The sequence below is a fragment of the Barbatula barbatula genome (assembly GCF_947034865.1).
Source record: "Barbatula barbatula genome assembly, chromosome: 22".
Classification (NCBI taxonomy): Eukaryota; Metazoa; Chordata; class Actinopteri; order Cypriniformes; family Nemacheilidae; genus Barbatula; species Barbatula barbatula.
Genome location: NC_136785.1, coordinates 1,883,596 through 1,900,559, shown reverse-complemented (window position 1 = coordinate 1,900,559; position 16,964 = coordinate 1,883,596). Strand labels below are relative to the sequence as shown.

Below are 16,964 nucleotides of genomic sequence, written 5' to 3'. Positions count from 1 at the left end.
GATCAGTTACTAGCTTCAGTTTAATGGTTTTAAGACACCTGCTGATGTTCATGCCAAAATTATCACAAGATTCCCAAAGATTATTTGTCTTTCTAAAAAAACAAGTTCAGAGCATTTTTCCCACATTGATCATTTGCTGTCTACCACACGCATCGAGCTGCAAGCTGACTTTGGACCAGTGGATTCAACAGTTTGTCATCTCTCAGACTGATAATATAAACACAGACACTGCACAACGGTGAAACGACTTATCAAGGGAAAAGTGTTTAACCCCCACAATGCTAAAACTTGACTAGTTTTCAAAGATACATCTGAAAACAAACGTGTGGGTGTGTGTGTAAGACACGGGGAAGCAGTAATTCTGTCTAAAAGGCCAAATCTACGTGCCTGTGCTTTATGGGATGTTTTCCTTTCATTCCCATGCGTCTCCTTGACAGCAGCAATTAGCTGACATGACAGATCAGCACTGATGTAGTACACTGCCAAAGAGCTCGTTCTGATCACGAGATCGGACTAACAGCCACACTGCATTCAGTCAACTTGACTACATGAACCCATCAAGATCAATACAAATTCCTTACCAAGCACCATAAATAAGCAGATTCAGATGCTGTTTGTCATTGCTAAACAATAAATCATTGTGACTGTACGCTGCTACAGCACATGTGGATAAATTATTCATCAGTGCTGGGAAGGAAGTGAGTTATGTTTTCTGATTCTCAAGGAAAGTACATGTATCAAGAATCTCTAATAGCTTGTTCAGTATTATTGCATTAGTGGCGATTGCTTATTCCACCCAAAGGATTTAAACAAAATAATAACAACCTACTTAATAATATAACGTATTCCACAACATTTCTACCATTGACATTAATGATATCGCAAATGAGACGTGTGCTATTTTCCATGCAATCAAAATAATCATAAAAGAGAGTTAAAAGCAATTTATGAATGATATCTAGAGACGAAGACTTAAAAAAAGACTTTCATCCTTACAGCCTAACAACACCATAGCAATGTACTGAAAAACCCTCAAAACATAAAATTAACCATTATCAGATGTCAACCTACAGTAAATTAAACTTGAAACTAAGTTGAAATGGACAACGTATGGAAAGAATGTTTGTTTTCCACATGTTTATCCACAACAAAACAGAAAGGCTACAGAAACAAAATCAGATGCTAAAACTAGCAGAAGTACAGTAAACATCTCTAGTATAATAGAATTGCTCTGCTCTATTATTGCTGAGGCTCTAGCTGTGTGGGAGACATTCACCGTCAGCCTGTGAAATACATGTTTGGTTAAAGTAACGGGTCAAAATGTGTTATTCACGCTGATCTGGGTGTCACGCCAAGAATCTGACCCTGTACTCAGCAATTACATTCAAGATGACCTAAGGACGCTTTCATTAGGACGTGTGCGTGACATCTGTCCCATATGCTCTACATGTGAAATAACTTCATTACACTACAGACCTGGTACTGTTCTAATATTAATCATGTCAATATTCTATTTAGAGTAATACGATTATTATGAGATTACAGTTTGTAATCCACCATAAACCCCACTCAAAAATTATCAAATCCGCAAAAGAACTACATTTTATCCATTAGATGTCCTCATAGCTCAGTGCTTGCAGAGGTAAAGCAGCAAAGTCCATGCGATTGAATACTTTCTATAATGCTATTAAATTAAAGCCCAAAAATGAAAATACTCGCCTTCGAGTTCTTCCAAATCGGTATAAATGTCTTTGTCCTGACGAACGCAGAGAAAGGTATTTGGAAGAACGCTTACAACCAGACAGATTTTGCCCCCCCATTGTCTGCCATAGCAGGAACACTTACAATGATAATCAAAAGTGCCCCAGAACCGTTTGCTGTCCTACATTCTTCAAAATGTCTTCTTTTGTGTTCAAGAGAACATAAAAATGACAATGGGGGCCAAGATCTATTCGGTTATCAGCGGTCTTTCAAATATCTTTCTCTGTGTTCATCAGAAGAAAGAGAATTATACAGAAAGGTTTGTCTTTTTTGGGGTGAAGTTTCCCTTTAATACATTTTCGAAGGACGTGACTGATATCACACAATATTTCATTCATACTTTTCCTCGATTCCCCCACATTCACAAAGTTTCACACCCTGGGGTGTTGGATAACCTGTTGACTGTCACCTTATAACCCCTCTGAGGGATGGAGATGTTAAAGCGGAGACATTCTTCAGGACGGAAAGGGGATCTCTCGGGTACTTTACCTTCGATATGATTAACGGCTCGCCGTGTTCAAGTCCACCTTTCAGCGTGAAACCCCAAGGCGCTCCGCCCTTCAACTCAGCCCGGACGAACACGAACGTTCCCTTGTGGATCACGGAACTGCTGCTGCCTGGAACACTATTATCCATCGCTCGTGTGAAAGTTGTTATTCAGTCGGCGTAAAAAAGGAGAGAAACACCGCACCGGGGACGTTTCTTCTCGCACGTCAAAACTTCAAACACGGGATGAATCATTTCCTCACTTCGTTTGGAATCGCGGCGTAAAGTTACGCTCCGTTTCGAATTCCGAGCGCCTTGCCGTGCATCCTACCTGTCGGACGGATGAAACGTCTACCTTTCAACTTTAGGAAAATTTACATTTGCAAATAAGCAGGTAAATCTGATCCAGAGTCCCGCTTTCACGGCCAATGGTCTCGCCGCTTGTCAGCTCGCACCCGCTTCCGATTTTTACATCACAATAGAATTTGATACATTTCACTGCGTCCACAGAAAGAACGAGCGCTCGCGCCACGGCGCGCTGAGATTCCTGTCAAACGACGCGAAAACTTGACGTGATCGTTAAACCGGCGTCTTCTTGAGCTTTAAAAGCGCACGTTGCGAAGTTCTCCTGCGCTGAAACTCCCCGCAGACACGGATGAGGGAGTCTGTGGTCGACCCCCCCACCCCACTAACTCCACACGGTTCATCGGAATGGTGAGCCAGCGCGCATGCGCGGACCGCCGTTCCTCAGCGAATAACTCTCGAATCACGTCCTCGTGCTTTATGTTATGACCGAAACCGAAGCATGACATAATGTAGCAGCACTTTGACTCCAGTGGAGACCGAACACAGACTCGCATACACAGTCATTTAGTTAATTCTTTGTAGTAAAGTGTGCTTGTGCACCATTTCGCCTTCATGTTTGGATGACGCCGGTGTTTAGCTCCTCAGACGCGTTTTCCTGTCTCACAGACATTTAAATTATGTCAAAGATCGTAAAGTTTGTTTTAGCGATTTTAACATTGACCATCTAGCACGTGGTGCTTTTACCTGATAAACATGACTGATATTTGTGTCTTTTTCTCGTACACCTGTCTGATAGCCCCGGGACCTGTTTATTGTACAGGAGCACGCGCAGCGGCGCGCCCTTTTGAACCAATCTTGTAATGATTCGGATTCACGTGGCTTAGGAGGGCGGGGTTTCGGAACGAGAGCGTTTGAATGGGAGGTCGAAGCATTCGGATAAGTAGTTGAATGTATTCAAACTGACATTATAAGGCTATAAGTTTTATAATAATACATTATAAAACATTAGGCCTGGCGTGGTTTATCTGTAAAACGCGTTTCTTCACATAATGATCGGGTTGTACAAATGAAGTCATTGCAAGCATTTAAAATAAAATCAACCTTTCATCTTTACAATAGCACACCTGCGGTGCAGTACAACAGGTGTGGCCACTGCTCAGCAGCTTTAAGACCTATCTGAACATGTTTACCGATGACATCATAGCAAGAGGTCATTTCCTGATATCGCCTAACTCACAGGACAATGGGGTGATTGTAAGGACAAACAGACAAACAACAATAACAACACGTCTACGTCAGTCCCTTTCTTCTTTTCTCCATCATGTTCTTTCTCTCCACTCATCTTTTTACATTATCACTCAACTGGATTGAGGTCTCTCCTTAACAGCCAGCTTTTAAACGTGTTATATTTTCCCGTATTTACATTTTATTTATTTATTTACAGGGGCAGAGCACATAGTAAACAATGTCTGTAATTATTAATTTTTTATAATATTTAATTCATATTTTTCATATGTAGACCCTTGACAGAATGTTACATTGATAAATGTTATAACGATAAAGAATGATAAATAAATATATAATAAATGTTAGTTTCTGCTTGTAAGATGTTGAATAATGATACCGGCTTGAACGTTTCTTTGCTCTTTATTGCATTGATTAAACTGTAGGCCCATATAAATCATAACACAGCGCTCACTAAATCTGTTTTTCCCAGATGTGAAACACAAACATTCTCTCAGACATCAGGACCGGGGCCTTGATATAATATGCAGGACAGGGAGATACAACACACGTCAGAAAAATCATTATGAGTGTTATAACCTATTAAGACCTTAGGAGGGCGCCAGAACACAAATCTAAAACAAAATTCACAAACTCTGGACTGGTTTATAAATGTCTGGGTGGTCTCTCTGTTTCTAGACACTGTAAAAAAATAACTCCGAATGTTTCAAGTGTTTAACTTAATGTGGTTTTGATGTTTAATTTGATTAAAATGTTTACAGGAGCAAATAATAAACAGTGGCGCTGCAACAGACATTTTGTTATTTTTATACACATACATCATTGTGAGAAGGGCTGAAAGTTTGCCAATAAAACAGTATCAATGTTTTTTTTTGAGTAGCCCTATAAAAGCGGCGGTATTTATTTTCAGTGCCCTAGTTACAAAAGACAAATAAACTCATAATATACAGCACAGAAAGTAAGTAAATAGAAATCCACAAACTATAATAACACAAAATGAGACAGCAGGAGACCTCAGTTTACCATTTATGTGTTTACCATATTGTTCCAGGAATGATGTCCTTAAAAAAAATTCTTAATTTGATCCCAAACATTTTACTACATTTTCTATGACAGAGTTGACAACTCCCAAAACTATGGAAACCTATGTGGTTTTTTATTTGATGTATATTTTAATTTATAGAAAGCATTGTGTCTGGGGAAAGGTTAGGGCTTGGTGATAATTTTGATTAAAACTCAATTTAATTTCACATCCACAAAAGGAAAATCTCAGATTTATGTAAATGAAATTTGCTATTTTTAAAACTTATGGCAGGTAAAATTGGGCCGAGTCTGGGATGCCATGTTTCATGGATTTGTGCCCTGTACAGTTTTTTAAGTTCCTTCAAAACTCCAGCTTCCAGCTTGCAAAAAAGCCTGTGTGAACCTATACCGCACAGAAAATCAAAGGAGTGACAGCAGGTGAAAACAAAAGTCTGAAATAGCGCGATCAACGGTTTAATAGTTTAATCTTCTCGGGATGAAGCAGGTGTGAAAAAAACTAGCGCACCAAAGTCTGTCAGTGCTCTGTATTTGTTCTGTTACTCGGCTGTCCAGAGATGCTATTTCTGTGATCTGGCCTCTCATACTCTTCCCTTTTATAGCACAGCTTTTGAAGGGCAACAGCAGTCATGGGGTTATAGCAGTATGAGAGCGAGAAATGTTTTATTAATAGTCTCAAGTGCAGTGAATTTTCCATTAAAGCCAGCTTTAATACTGTATGCAGTCCATTTGGAGTGTGTGTGCTTGGAATTGGGATGTTGTAGGTATGGAAAGGCAGATGTACAATGCATAAATACCCCCATTAGGGTTTAAAAGGAGAATTAAAATGTTTGAACCCATTATAAGCATTGTATTGACGTTTTCATACAAAACAAACTGCAGGCATAGATCTTATCTAAAGGACAAAATGGTGATTCGGTTACTATGCAACACTCCCATCCATGAATCATTCTTCTGCAGGGCTGGAACTGAGGACTTCTTATACAATGACACATTCAACACCAGCAAATGAATCATATCTGGTTCAAGGTGAACATCAAACCCTGCAAAGACTCCGGAGTAAGGAGGTCAGAGGTTTAACCTCACAACACAAATCACACAGACCATTGCATAGATCTAAAATGTCATCCCTTGAAAGCTCCCCCTGGCTGTAACAAATGAGAGGATCAACCAATACAACACATAGTCTTTCATCTGGTGTTGATGTGCCGTAAATTCTGATGCTCTTAAAAGCTCACAGGGGATATACTGAAGGCTGCGGGGTGTAAATGAGGAATCTATTAAAAGCATTAGAAACACACACAAATTTAACACATTTCAAGAAAAACACTAGTATTCAGTCATAGCCTGCAAGTTTAAATCAGAATCGATACAGTCCTATGAAAACTACTCCAAACATCTGGCTGGTGTTTTTGTAAAGAATAAATCAGGCATGTAACAAGTCAAAAGTCCAGGGGGGGGGGCTATTTAGGGATGACCTCGTTTTCTCTCTGTCTAGAACTTTCATCAAGATGACGTTCAGATGATTTAGCAGAAAGTCAGTGTCACATTATAGACTTTTTCTTAATAGAAGGTGCAAATCAACAAAGCTTTATTTAAATGAATTTTTTCTTCTGAGCTGATCTTAGCTGGTCTACTAATCTGTTGGTTGGTTGCTAAATTACCAGACTATTCTCAAGTATTTTAACCCGATTTCCCCATGCACTCTTGTGAATGTGGTTATATTAGACCTAAAAATGGGCTAAAACAACCCATGTGGGTTGAATCAACCCAGCCTAATTTAACATCCGTGTTTGTCCATTTTTGTAAGCTCTAAACAAATTGTGTAAAACAGACTAACCCAACTGTTGGGTTTAAACGGACACTCACCCAAAAATAAAAATTCTGTCATTGTGGTCAAAAATTTTGAAAAAATGTGTTGTGTGTCCATACAATGGAAGTCAATGTGAGTTGGTGGTTACCATCATTCTTCAAAATCTCTTATTTTGTGTTCTACATAGGAAAGAAAGTCACACAAGCTTTGAATGACATGAGGGTAAATAATTGACGAAAGGCTTGTATGTTGTGTACAACAATTTTTCCTCCTCTATTGAAATAAATATTTTTCAAGACCTTTACAACATTCCCTACATGCATATACACATTCGGCCACATGTGCATATCCTCAGACGCTGTATATCTCTTTCTCCAACACAGTCGTTCATCATCTCAAAGGGTTTTCTGAGTGAAACAGCACAGAGCACTGCAGTGATCGGTTGCCTAAATAAGCACAGTAATATAACACTGTCAGGGAATGTGACATGATTAATTCCCATTTGATTTTCATGAGCACAACAGAACTGGGTTTGTGATTGCAGTAGTTTATCTTACTGGCTTCACATCAAGAACACCAAAAACAATTGGTCAGGATTCTACTTGATCAGTCTTGGCCAAAGAGCAAAATTGATTTTTGGTTTGTATTGACAATATGAACAAACTGATTGGGACAAACAGTGTTTTGTAATCGTATTGACCTGTACTGGGAAAATACATTTGATCTAAGCAACAAGCATGAAATTGTTGCAAGTTTGCTATTTTTGTTCATGATCTTTGCCCTGATTTGTAGGAGGTCCTAAATCAGTAAATGATCCATAGTTAAGTAAACTTGGATTTTGTTCTAACCCTTAAAAACAGTTTTGTCCCATGACACATTTTGACTGATGTGAGGCGCTTATCACAGCATACAAGCAACTCATTGTCAATATTACAATATATTTTATTGGATTAAATAATCTGCTGAGCAACTGGTTGACAGTTAAACATACGTTTAAAGGTCAGAAACAGTATTACACCTGAAATTCACAGAAAGAAACAAGAACAGTAAAAGCTGAAAGTCAAACAAAAGGTTAAGTAAAAAAAGTGTGAGCAGCACGTGTTAATCATTTTGTTAAGGCAAACGTTGTGATAAAATAATCATTTTGTTCATTCATTGCTTTGCTACTCATTTCTCAAATGAAACGGCATACAATCTAAGGACGGAATTAGACATTAAAGGCAAACAAGAATGAAATGATGCATGCAGATGTTAGTCTAGCACAACTGAAATGATCTAATGGAAATTAATTCAAAAGACCTAAAATATTACAAGATCTATAATATTTTTCACCACGTCTATCACCTGAACTCAGTGGAGACTGGAAGGGAGAATTTACTGGTAATCGGTACAGATCCAGATTGGATCTGTAGAGCTTGTGATTTGTGGAAGAGCTGCAAGCAGACAATCCAGGCATAGATTTGGAAAGAATAAGATGATTTTAGTGGCCTTTTTGTGTTTTTTGCTGCATGGTTGAATGGCGTAATGCTAAGAAAAATGTCTGAAGCGCAAAACAAGTACATGAACAGAAATGCTTACACTACATGAGCTTGATTTCATCTGACACTTCTTTCGAAAATATGCGAGACTGTGTTTCATTCTTGTTGTGAGATGCTATAGGAGGCATTAATGTAAACCTCTATTGCAGTAATTTCCTCTTTAATATACTGCTTAATTAGAAAACTAGATCACTCCTTTGCTAACTGCAGTCTGCGTTCTAGCATGTGTAGAATATGCTTTTGGCCTGAAATCAACTTAAATAACAGGATAAAGGTCCTTAGATAATTTGCAAAGCTCTGAGATCGAGAATCTTCATTAATATGATTGATTATTGAACAGTTCTGCTATAGAAAGCATTTGAGATACATTTAGTATACAACAAATGATCTCAATCTCTGGAAGAATATTGATTACCCATACCCACAAAATGAAAAGCCTTTTTTCCGGATTTTTAAACTTTTGGTTTGTTGCTGATACGGGGTCTATGTCTTAAAGGAACAGTTCACTCAAAGATTCTGTTCATTATCGCCCTCAAATTGTTTTAAACCTGTATACATTTATTAGCTTTGTTGAACACAAAAGAAGATATTTTGAAACATGTGGGTAACCAAACAGTTCTCGGGCACTATTGACTACCATAGTATTTGACCATAGATATGGTCAACGGTGCCCCAGAACTGTTAGTTTACAAACATTCTTCTGAATATCTTCTTTTATGTACAATGCAACAATCAAATTTACACAGGTTTGAAGCAACTTGAGGCTGAGTAAACTGTTTCTTTAAGACCGATGCACGCCTTTAGTTACAATTAACAAACAAGCACATCATTTAGATAGTAAAAGTAAAAAAGTGCACATTGGTTATATTATCATCTTATTGCTATAGTAACAGTTCCACAGCCTCATGCTTTAGTTAATTAATTCAGTAATTATCAGTAACATTTCAGTATAAGCTTACATACAGTATTGGAATTTTAATAAAGCACTATGGATTATTATTGCTGTATAGAGTTGAAAGGAGATGATCGCCTTGAGTTCAAATACACCCCCAGCTCTTATTAAGATAGAGCTCTTCATCCTGGCCAGAAAAAACAAGATAGCGGTTACCGCACTCCTCCCATCGACAGATCTTTCCGTCCTCCACCAGGACAAACTTCCACTCCACCTGGCTCTCCATGGGGAGGGTGATTGTGTTGGCCCAAAACCCATCCTTGGCTCCGTGGAGCGGAACAAAGTGCTCCCAAGCCCCCAACTCCTGCAGGCTCCCCGTAACAGCCACCAGCTGGCTGGAAGAGTATGTAATGTAATGAATTCTAAAGGTGACGTCAACCTGTTGTGGTAGGGGCTGAACGGTTGCTACTCTTTTGTTTGCCAGCTCTTCGTCTTCTTTAGCTAAATTGTCCTTAAGTGTGACAACGGTCTCTTCTTTTGCTTGTTTTTCTTCAACGGACGATGTGCTGGTTGCAGTCTGGGTTAACCAGGGAAGATCTCTGAACTCTTGCCCACCTACATTCAGCCACTCATTATTGTCCATAATGGCGTCCATGATGCTAATCTCATTCTTGCGTTCATGTTTCTTCTCGAGTGCCACACTGTTCTCATCTGATGTTCTCTCACCTGAGAGGGTCACCTGTGTGGAGGATCCACCAATGAAGGAACTGTCAGTTTGGAAGCCCAAATAGTTTTGCAGGGGATAGTCAAACCTGTTGCCGTGGTGTTTGATCAGTGTGTCTACATCTGGGCTTCCGCAGTGAAACCATGGCCGGCATTTCAATTTTTCCTCCATATCTGTCTTTTTATCATAACAACAGCAATCCAAGTCTTTAGTCCTTGGGAAACGCCAATCATGGTGATCTTCAAACTTGGTTTTTGTATTCTCCTCCATAGTTAAAGTTTTGTGGTCAACCTCAAATCTGATTTTTTTGGACGGATCTACAGCTTGGTCTGAAATATACTTGCGTTGAGTGGTGAATACGTGACCATGCAAATCGTCCTGAGTTGTACATGAGATAACATCTTGATGTCTCTTATAAATGATCTCCTGGGCGCTTTCCGTTTCAGACGGCTCATCTGTATCCAAGCTCAACCCCGTCTCAGACTTGTCATGATCTTTTAAATGTTCCTCCGTTTCCTCCTTGACCGCCTCATCGGATCGGGCGAAATGTTCATTAACGTCAGCCAAAGCCTCACAGATATCTTCCACACATTCACGACCAGCATCCTCATACTCCAGTTTATCATCGGGTTTGTCAGGATCCATTTCCATGCATTCATCCAGATCAGAGTCTGTTTTGTCTTCTAATTCGGTTAAGAGTTCATCTGTAATCGCCTCCAGGTCTCCGAGAGTGCTTTCATTAAGGTCTTTCTCTGATACTTCAGTAGGAAGGAGGATGTTTTCACAGGCTACGAGGTTTATATCATCTCTAGGCTCTGATTCACTCCAGCATGTCTTTGTTTGCTGGTTTTCACCTAAAAAAAAGAGGAAAACATCAAATACATGTGCTTTATTTGATCAAAAACGAATTTACATTCGCTTTATCCATAACTAAGCACAATACACATAAAAAATACACATCCGTTAGTAAGAAGACGTAATAATAATCGTAGTTAAACGGGCCAAACAACAAAAGCAACAAGTTACAAACATTTTCATAAAAAAAGGAACATTATAAAAATCTTTTACCCGTCAATTTATTAACACCCATATTTAGTATCGAGATTTCAAAGAAAATATATGTTTTTATCAGTAACTTCAGCCTTTCTTGCCAACTTCAAGGCTACGCCTCCCGAGGCCGCGTTAGCCAATTCGATGTTAGCAAACCAGCTAGCGCGTAATGACTGACAGGCACAGTTCGTCTCTGATTGGCTAACTCTCTGAGTGACTAAAGAGCGCGGGTCACTCCCCTTACGGACTCCAATTATGCTCGTTAAAACTGCCGTCCCGAAATTAAGACACAAACGTAACATATCAACGGAATCTCAAATACGGAGATTATACGCGTCGTATTTCCGTTTTTAATTATGTGACGACGATAAAATTGACAGCAGCCCACATGAATGAGCGCGTGTTGGTGCACGCTCGCGCTTACATCATCGTGTTATTATTATGGAAGGAACCGTGAAACCGCACTTTACTTAAACACCCCCTCGCGGTTACCGCCATCCTCTAATAACGGTTCAACAATTGTCCGGTTTTACCTGTTGACTCGGTCTCGGTAGGCTGACCCCCTCTCTCCCTTCCACCTTCCGTTGCCGCGGTCGTCTCGCTCCCGTTATTCCCGCGCTGACCTACGGATCGGTAAATGAGGAACGCGGCGCCCACCGACAGCACGGCGAGGATCCCCGCGACGCCGTATCCGCCGATCAAATCCAGCAGGACGTGAATATCGTGGCGATCCAGCGCAATCGGTTCGCTGTGTTTCATGGCGATGCTCTGAGGGGAAGGAAGGCGTCTGTGAAGATGTGAAGCGGAGAAGGTGATCACTTCATTCTCGGTGACGCGGATGAAATGACCCGCTGCTGCAGAGGATGAAATCCAGACCCTGCAATCAGGTGAGTACACTGCCAATTGGCTGATCTCTCTCTCTCTCTCTCTCTCTCTCTCTCTCTCTCTCTCTCACTCACTCACTCACTCACTCACTCGCCACACACACACTTACACACGTACAGATTTTAAACATATTGTTTGTAATCTGATTTTATTTAATATTAAAATAAATATTTTCTCAAATGAAGATAATGACGTATTGGGGCCAATATTGTGTACAAGTGTTGTCATGTGCTATCTGAATGGTTAGGTCTCATTGACTTCTGTTCTGAAATGTACCATGTAATGATTTATAGCAGGCACTGCAGCTCTTCTCTGTGTCAGGGTCAGTGTTTTCCCCAGAATGGACTGTCATCGATTAAATCAAACTCGAGTTTGACCAGCACAAAAAATATTTCGCTCTGTACATGAATGAACGGGTTAGTTTAGGGTGTTCTAACCTAGATTTGGGTTTTATTAGACTAGGACAAGATGTACCTTAAGCAATTCAATTGTGTTATTGTCGCAACTTGCATTACATATCTTTTTTGTGTGAAGCGCAATTGAGATTTTATTTTTCTTCTATTGAACAGGTTGTCTCGGGTTAAATTTAGTTATATATTCATGCATCTATTCACCAACAGATTGAAATATTGAGGCTAAACTGTGCTGAAAATATGTATTGTGTACATGCGAGTCGATTCATGGGGCAACTACTGACCTGAATTGGCCAGCAAAAAACTCAATCTTTATTACGTTTCTCTTTTTTCTGCTTTTATTAAAAAAAACACTTCAGTGAGGCAACAAACAGGAAAGCTATGTTTACATAGGACTAGAGTTGAAGCAAGGAAACATGAACAACAAAAGGTTTTGAACGTTAGACAATTGGTAGTTAGGGTATTGTGAAGCAAATGCAGATGTATGTAGAAAAATCTCATGACGCACAAAAGATCATGTAAGTTATGTGACGGATGTAAGCAGTGAGGGTGTGTTTCAAAAAGTTAAATGGATTGTTTACACAAAAATGAATTTCTTTCATCATTTCCTTACCATACAAATTCTGTGCTGCATGAAATCGTAACGCACAATTAACTAAACTTTACAAGTCATTTCAATTCCAAGAAATGTCAACTTATTTTCACATTTTTCAGCCCACCACTGGCCAGATTTTAAAATAGCAAGTTGAAATCACTTCGGGTCTTCTTTCTCTGTTATACCAACAAGGCTTTGCTGCCACCTGCTGGTTAATAACACTGATTATAGTGATTGCATTTTACATTTAGGCATTTGGCAGACGCTTTTATCCAAAGCGACTTACATTGCATTATCCTATACATTTTACATAGGTGTCTTAAATCCCCTGGGATGGAACCCACAACCTTGCGATGTTAACGCAATGCTCTTGAGCTACAGGAAAGCCAAACGTATTAAACTTATTAAAGTTATTCATTAAACTTTGTTGTTACAGTAACAGCCCAGTATCATTTTCACCTAACAGCATCAAAGATAATGCAATGAACATTCAAGGTATTTTCAGTAAAGATTGTCTTCGATTCCAAAATATGTGACGTGTAATATTATACGCTGTACGCTAAAAACCTTTTTAGTATTCGGCCCTTCACAAGATTTAAAATGTCACATTGACATTTCATGTTGTAGTGTGTGAGGTTCTGCTAGAATTAGTAAAGCATGATGTAGCAGATTACAGGCCACAAGAAGTCGATGGCAGAGTTGTAATATTGACTTATGCAAAGAAAACAGATGTTTATCAGAACAATATGTTGAAAGCAATGTTGTACAGTTCATGTTTGCACATTGTTTATAGCCTTTGCTTGAAATGATTATCTGTCTTTATAAAGGTTACAGCAGCAAGTTTGAAAGTTAAGAAACAATGTAGTCTCCAAAATATAGCAAATTTAAAGATCTTGATTCTGCTGCCACCTATTGGTAGAGTTTCCCATTTAATTAATAAAACTCAAATAACTTTGTTTCAGTATTTTGCAATAGTTGCATAAAGACAAAGGCAGCACTTGGGAAAAGTGAAAATTAGTTTTTGATATAATTAGTTTTTGTATTATTTATTGTATCATTTCTTTATTTATTTCTAGTCTTGAGACTGTTAGCTGAAAACGATTGAGAAAAATCTTTATTCTTAAAGGATCCGCGTGTAACATTGACACCGAGTTGTTAAGCTTGGTATTGCAGTCCAAGTTCAAAATATTGCAGAGGGTTTTCCCCTGCCCCTTCTCCTCCTCAGACTCGACACCCACAGGAGTGTAATTGAAAGCATCAGCTCTTACAATGTAAGTTTATCTGATAACTGATACTGTACCTTTGCAATGGTTTTGTTTTTTGCAAATATAACTCTTGCAGCAGCTCGTTTCAGAGGTTGTGTGTTCCGGAGGTCACATTTACCATATTGCTGTCTCGTTTAAATAACCATAATAATAAAGACGTACTCCTCGCGGAAAGGTTGGAATCTGCTATCTCTGACCCAGATTGTTTGTTTGCTGCAATATGCTGTGATTGTTGCCAACTGGCAACCGAGTTGTTGAAATACACAGGTGGTAAATCGTCAGTGGGTGGGGTCACACGAACCAAAACCAAAACAGACATTCCTGCACGGAAGACACATTTCAGAGTAGGAAAACTGCCTGTAGCATTGTTTTTTTGGACAAACCAATATATTAACTTAATATGTTCGTAGACATTCAGTAAACATGCTAAGGTATTGTTTTGATTTAAAGGGATACTTCACCCAAATGAAAATGAAAATGCTGTCATCATATACTCACCCTCAGATTGTTCCAAACCTGTATACATTTATTTCATACACAAGAAGATATTCAGAAGAATGTCAGATGCCGCCCCCCTTGACTCCCATTGTATTTATTTTCCCTACTATGGGAGTCAATGGGGCGAGATGTAAAATTGTTCCAAATGAATTCCCGTGTGTTCGGCAAAACAAATGAATGTATACAGGTTTGGAACAATCTGAGGGTGAATAAATGATGACAGAATTTTCATTTTTGGGTCAACTATCCCTTTAACACAGTAAAATTAATACAGGCAGCACCTTTCAAGCAGTAAGAGCAATGAAAGTATAACTTAGCTTTTCAATGGAGAATGATACTTTCTATAATAATCAGAGATGTAGTAATAACAAATGCAGTATTTTAGTTATTATAATGTACACTGTGTTTTAAAGTAAGATGTGTTTGTGTGTAGAGGGGGTGAAATTAAACCAATAAGCCTCAAAAAGCAGTGAGTTACTGGGTAGTTTTTAATGGCTTAGAATTAGGGATGCACCGATATGTACATTTTGGCCGATAACAGATGATTCTTTAACATTTGAAGCCCTTAACCGATATATAGGCCGATATACAGTATCTAGATATTAATAATGTATTTCCGAAGACTGAAGCAAAAAGCAGAAAGTGGCAACTGCTTTTACATTATATTGACATTGACTGCCGAAAACAAGTTAACTGCTAGTTTCCCCTGAAAATTATGTACCACGCCTACTTAACACCAGTTAATGATTATTAAACCTTCAAACCTTTCTGGTATATTTGTTATTCAACAAACTAATTATAGATATTCTTCCAAAGCAACCCAGAAATGTTTTCTTTATAGCCACAAGTTTAACAGGTTTCAAGACAGAAAGCATTCAGAAAGCAGCCTGACTGAAACAATATGCTTTTGTTCCTATAATGTACACATTCTTAAATCTCTACACACTGTACCTACATCAACAGTGTTTTGCTAAGAGATGAATGATCATGACAGAAAGACAGTAATGTACAGTATTTAACTGCGAGCAGTGCTGCTCAACTAATCAGAATATGGGCCAGAACTATTCGTTTTATAATTATAATTCTTTAAATCAAACAACAAACCACTTGTAAATGATGAGGCTACCGTTCAGAAGAAGTTGAAGACGATATCAGGTCATCCTGCTCTGGTGAACCAGAAAGTCTGTATATGCTGCCACCTGCTGCTTGATAACACTTATTACAGTGTACATTGTGTACCAATATTTAGCAGTTAGATATTTGTAGTCCCACTATAAAGTATGTCAGAATGTGAAGTTGTGTTGAATTCATTGGAAGAGAATGTAGAATAAGAATGGCAGAGTAAGGACAAGGCACTGAGTGATGCTCTTAGCGCTGTTACACAGTTTCCCCTGACAGCAGGTGTAGCTTTGTAAAAATCCAGTGTTTTGTGATGCTTCATCACAGATAAATTTAGAGGCGCATCCTTTTAAAGTTTCTGGCAGAGAAGTAATATTTGCTAATGTAAAGAAAACAGAAGTTGAGCCACAAGTGATGGGTGATATGCTAATCAAAATATGTTAAAAAACTATTTTCCAATGTTTGCTCATTTACTTTATTGCAGTCAGAAATGTAATTCAGTCTACTTTATCGAGTAGTCTTCCGTTACCAAATCTCACCTTTGGCTGTAATGCAGTTGTCTTCGGTTCCTATACAGTTCAATGTGTTAAAGCAACTTCTTTCATCACAGCTGTAACATTGTTTTCCATTGGCGTTAGTCTTGTAATCTGTTGAAGTAACACGTCTTATTGTTTTATCTTAAGCCTAGTGTTAGCATATGTGCGGTATATACAGGGCTGTATATCAGAGACAGTACCTGGGACATCTTGGGTATTACAGAGGTCTGTGTTACAGCACTGCATAGACATAGCCAACCTCAAAACACCAAAGTTAACAGATCCATTTCCACAATTCTGTGGCAAAGAACAACCCTTATTCTTCTTGGTAGCTGTTTTGCCACCTAAAAAAGAAGAAACCAACTGATTCATGCTTTACACCTGACCAAAAGGATAAAAAGGAATCTTTGGATCGGAGTTTCATAAAAAGCAAACTGTTTGTGTTTTGAGAGATGACTGGAAAGTATTTCATTTCTCATTTCCTTAACACACACACACACATATGCCAAGAGCAACAATATTAATATCTGCAATAGTACATTTACACTCCATCACACTCACCCATAGTTGTAACCACTGTTGCACTGTCACAGGTTGTATAATTTGTGGAACATGTCCTCTTTGTGCTACAAGAATCTGTTGTACTTGTACAGTCATAACATTTGAGCGAGTGCCCTAAAAGAAGAAATATTCAGTTATCTGTATTTTTAGCTACATATGCTGTTGTGTTTTATACTGTACCTCCAGTGAAAAGAGTAAGAAAGATAACAATGAAGATGTTCAGATGCATCTTTGGT

The 16,964-nt window shown here is 38.7% G+C and overlaps 2 protein-coding genes across 3 annotated transcripts in view; both read right to left on the bottom strand.

Annotated features, from left to right (window-relative positions):
• The window catches only part of shroom3 (shroom family member 3), a gene marked incomplete at its 3' end in the record, with an annotated part of 36,955 nt that extends 33,978 nt beyond the window's left edge, over positions 1–2,977 (bottom strand). The window contains exon 1 of the mRNA XM_079487017.1: positions 2,251–2,977. Coding sequence (XP_079343143.1) covers positions 2,251–2,397 — 147 coding nt within the window. The 5' untranslated portion in view covers positions 2,398–2,977. The remainder of the gene's footprint in view (positions 1–2,250) is intronic.
• A 4,541-nt stretch (positions 2,978–7,518) lies between these two features.
• stbd1 (starch binding domain 1) lies at positions 7,519–11,833 on the bottom strand. 2 transcript variants are annotated; one of them, XM_079486581.1, is made up of 2 exons: positions 11,390–11,833; positions 7,519–10,660 (listed from the first exon to the last, which is right to left on the bottom strand). In XM_079486581.1, exons 1-2 carry the CDS (start codon positions 11,613–11,615, stop codon positions 9,228–9,230), a joined length of 1,659 nt encoding a protein of 552 aa, XP_079342707.1. In that variant the 5' UTR covers positions 11,616–11,833; the 3' UTR covers positions 7,519–9,227. The 2 variants fall into 2 exon arrangements, with proteins under 2 accessions (XP_079342707.1, XP_079342708.1); XM_079486582.1 differs by lacking the exon at positions 11,390–11,833 and adding an exon at positions 10,875–10,985 and having other exon boundaries at positions 7,578–10,660.
• Positions 11,834–16,964: the final 5,131 nt, after the last annotated feature.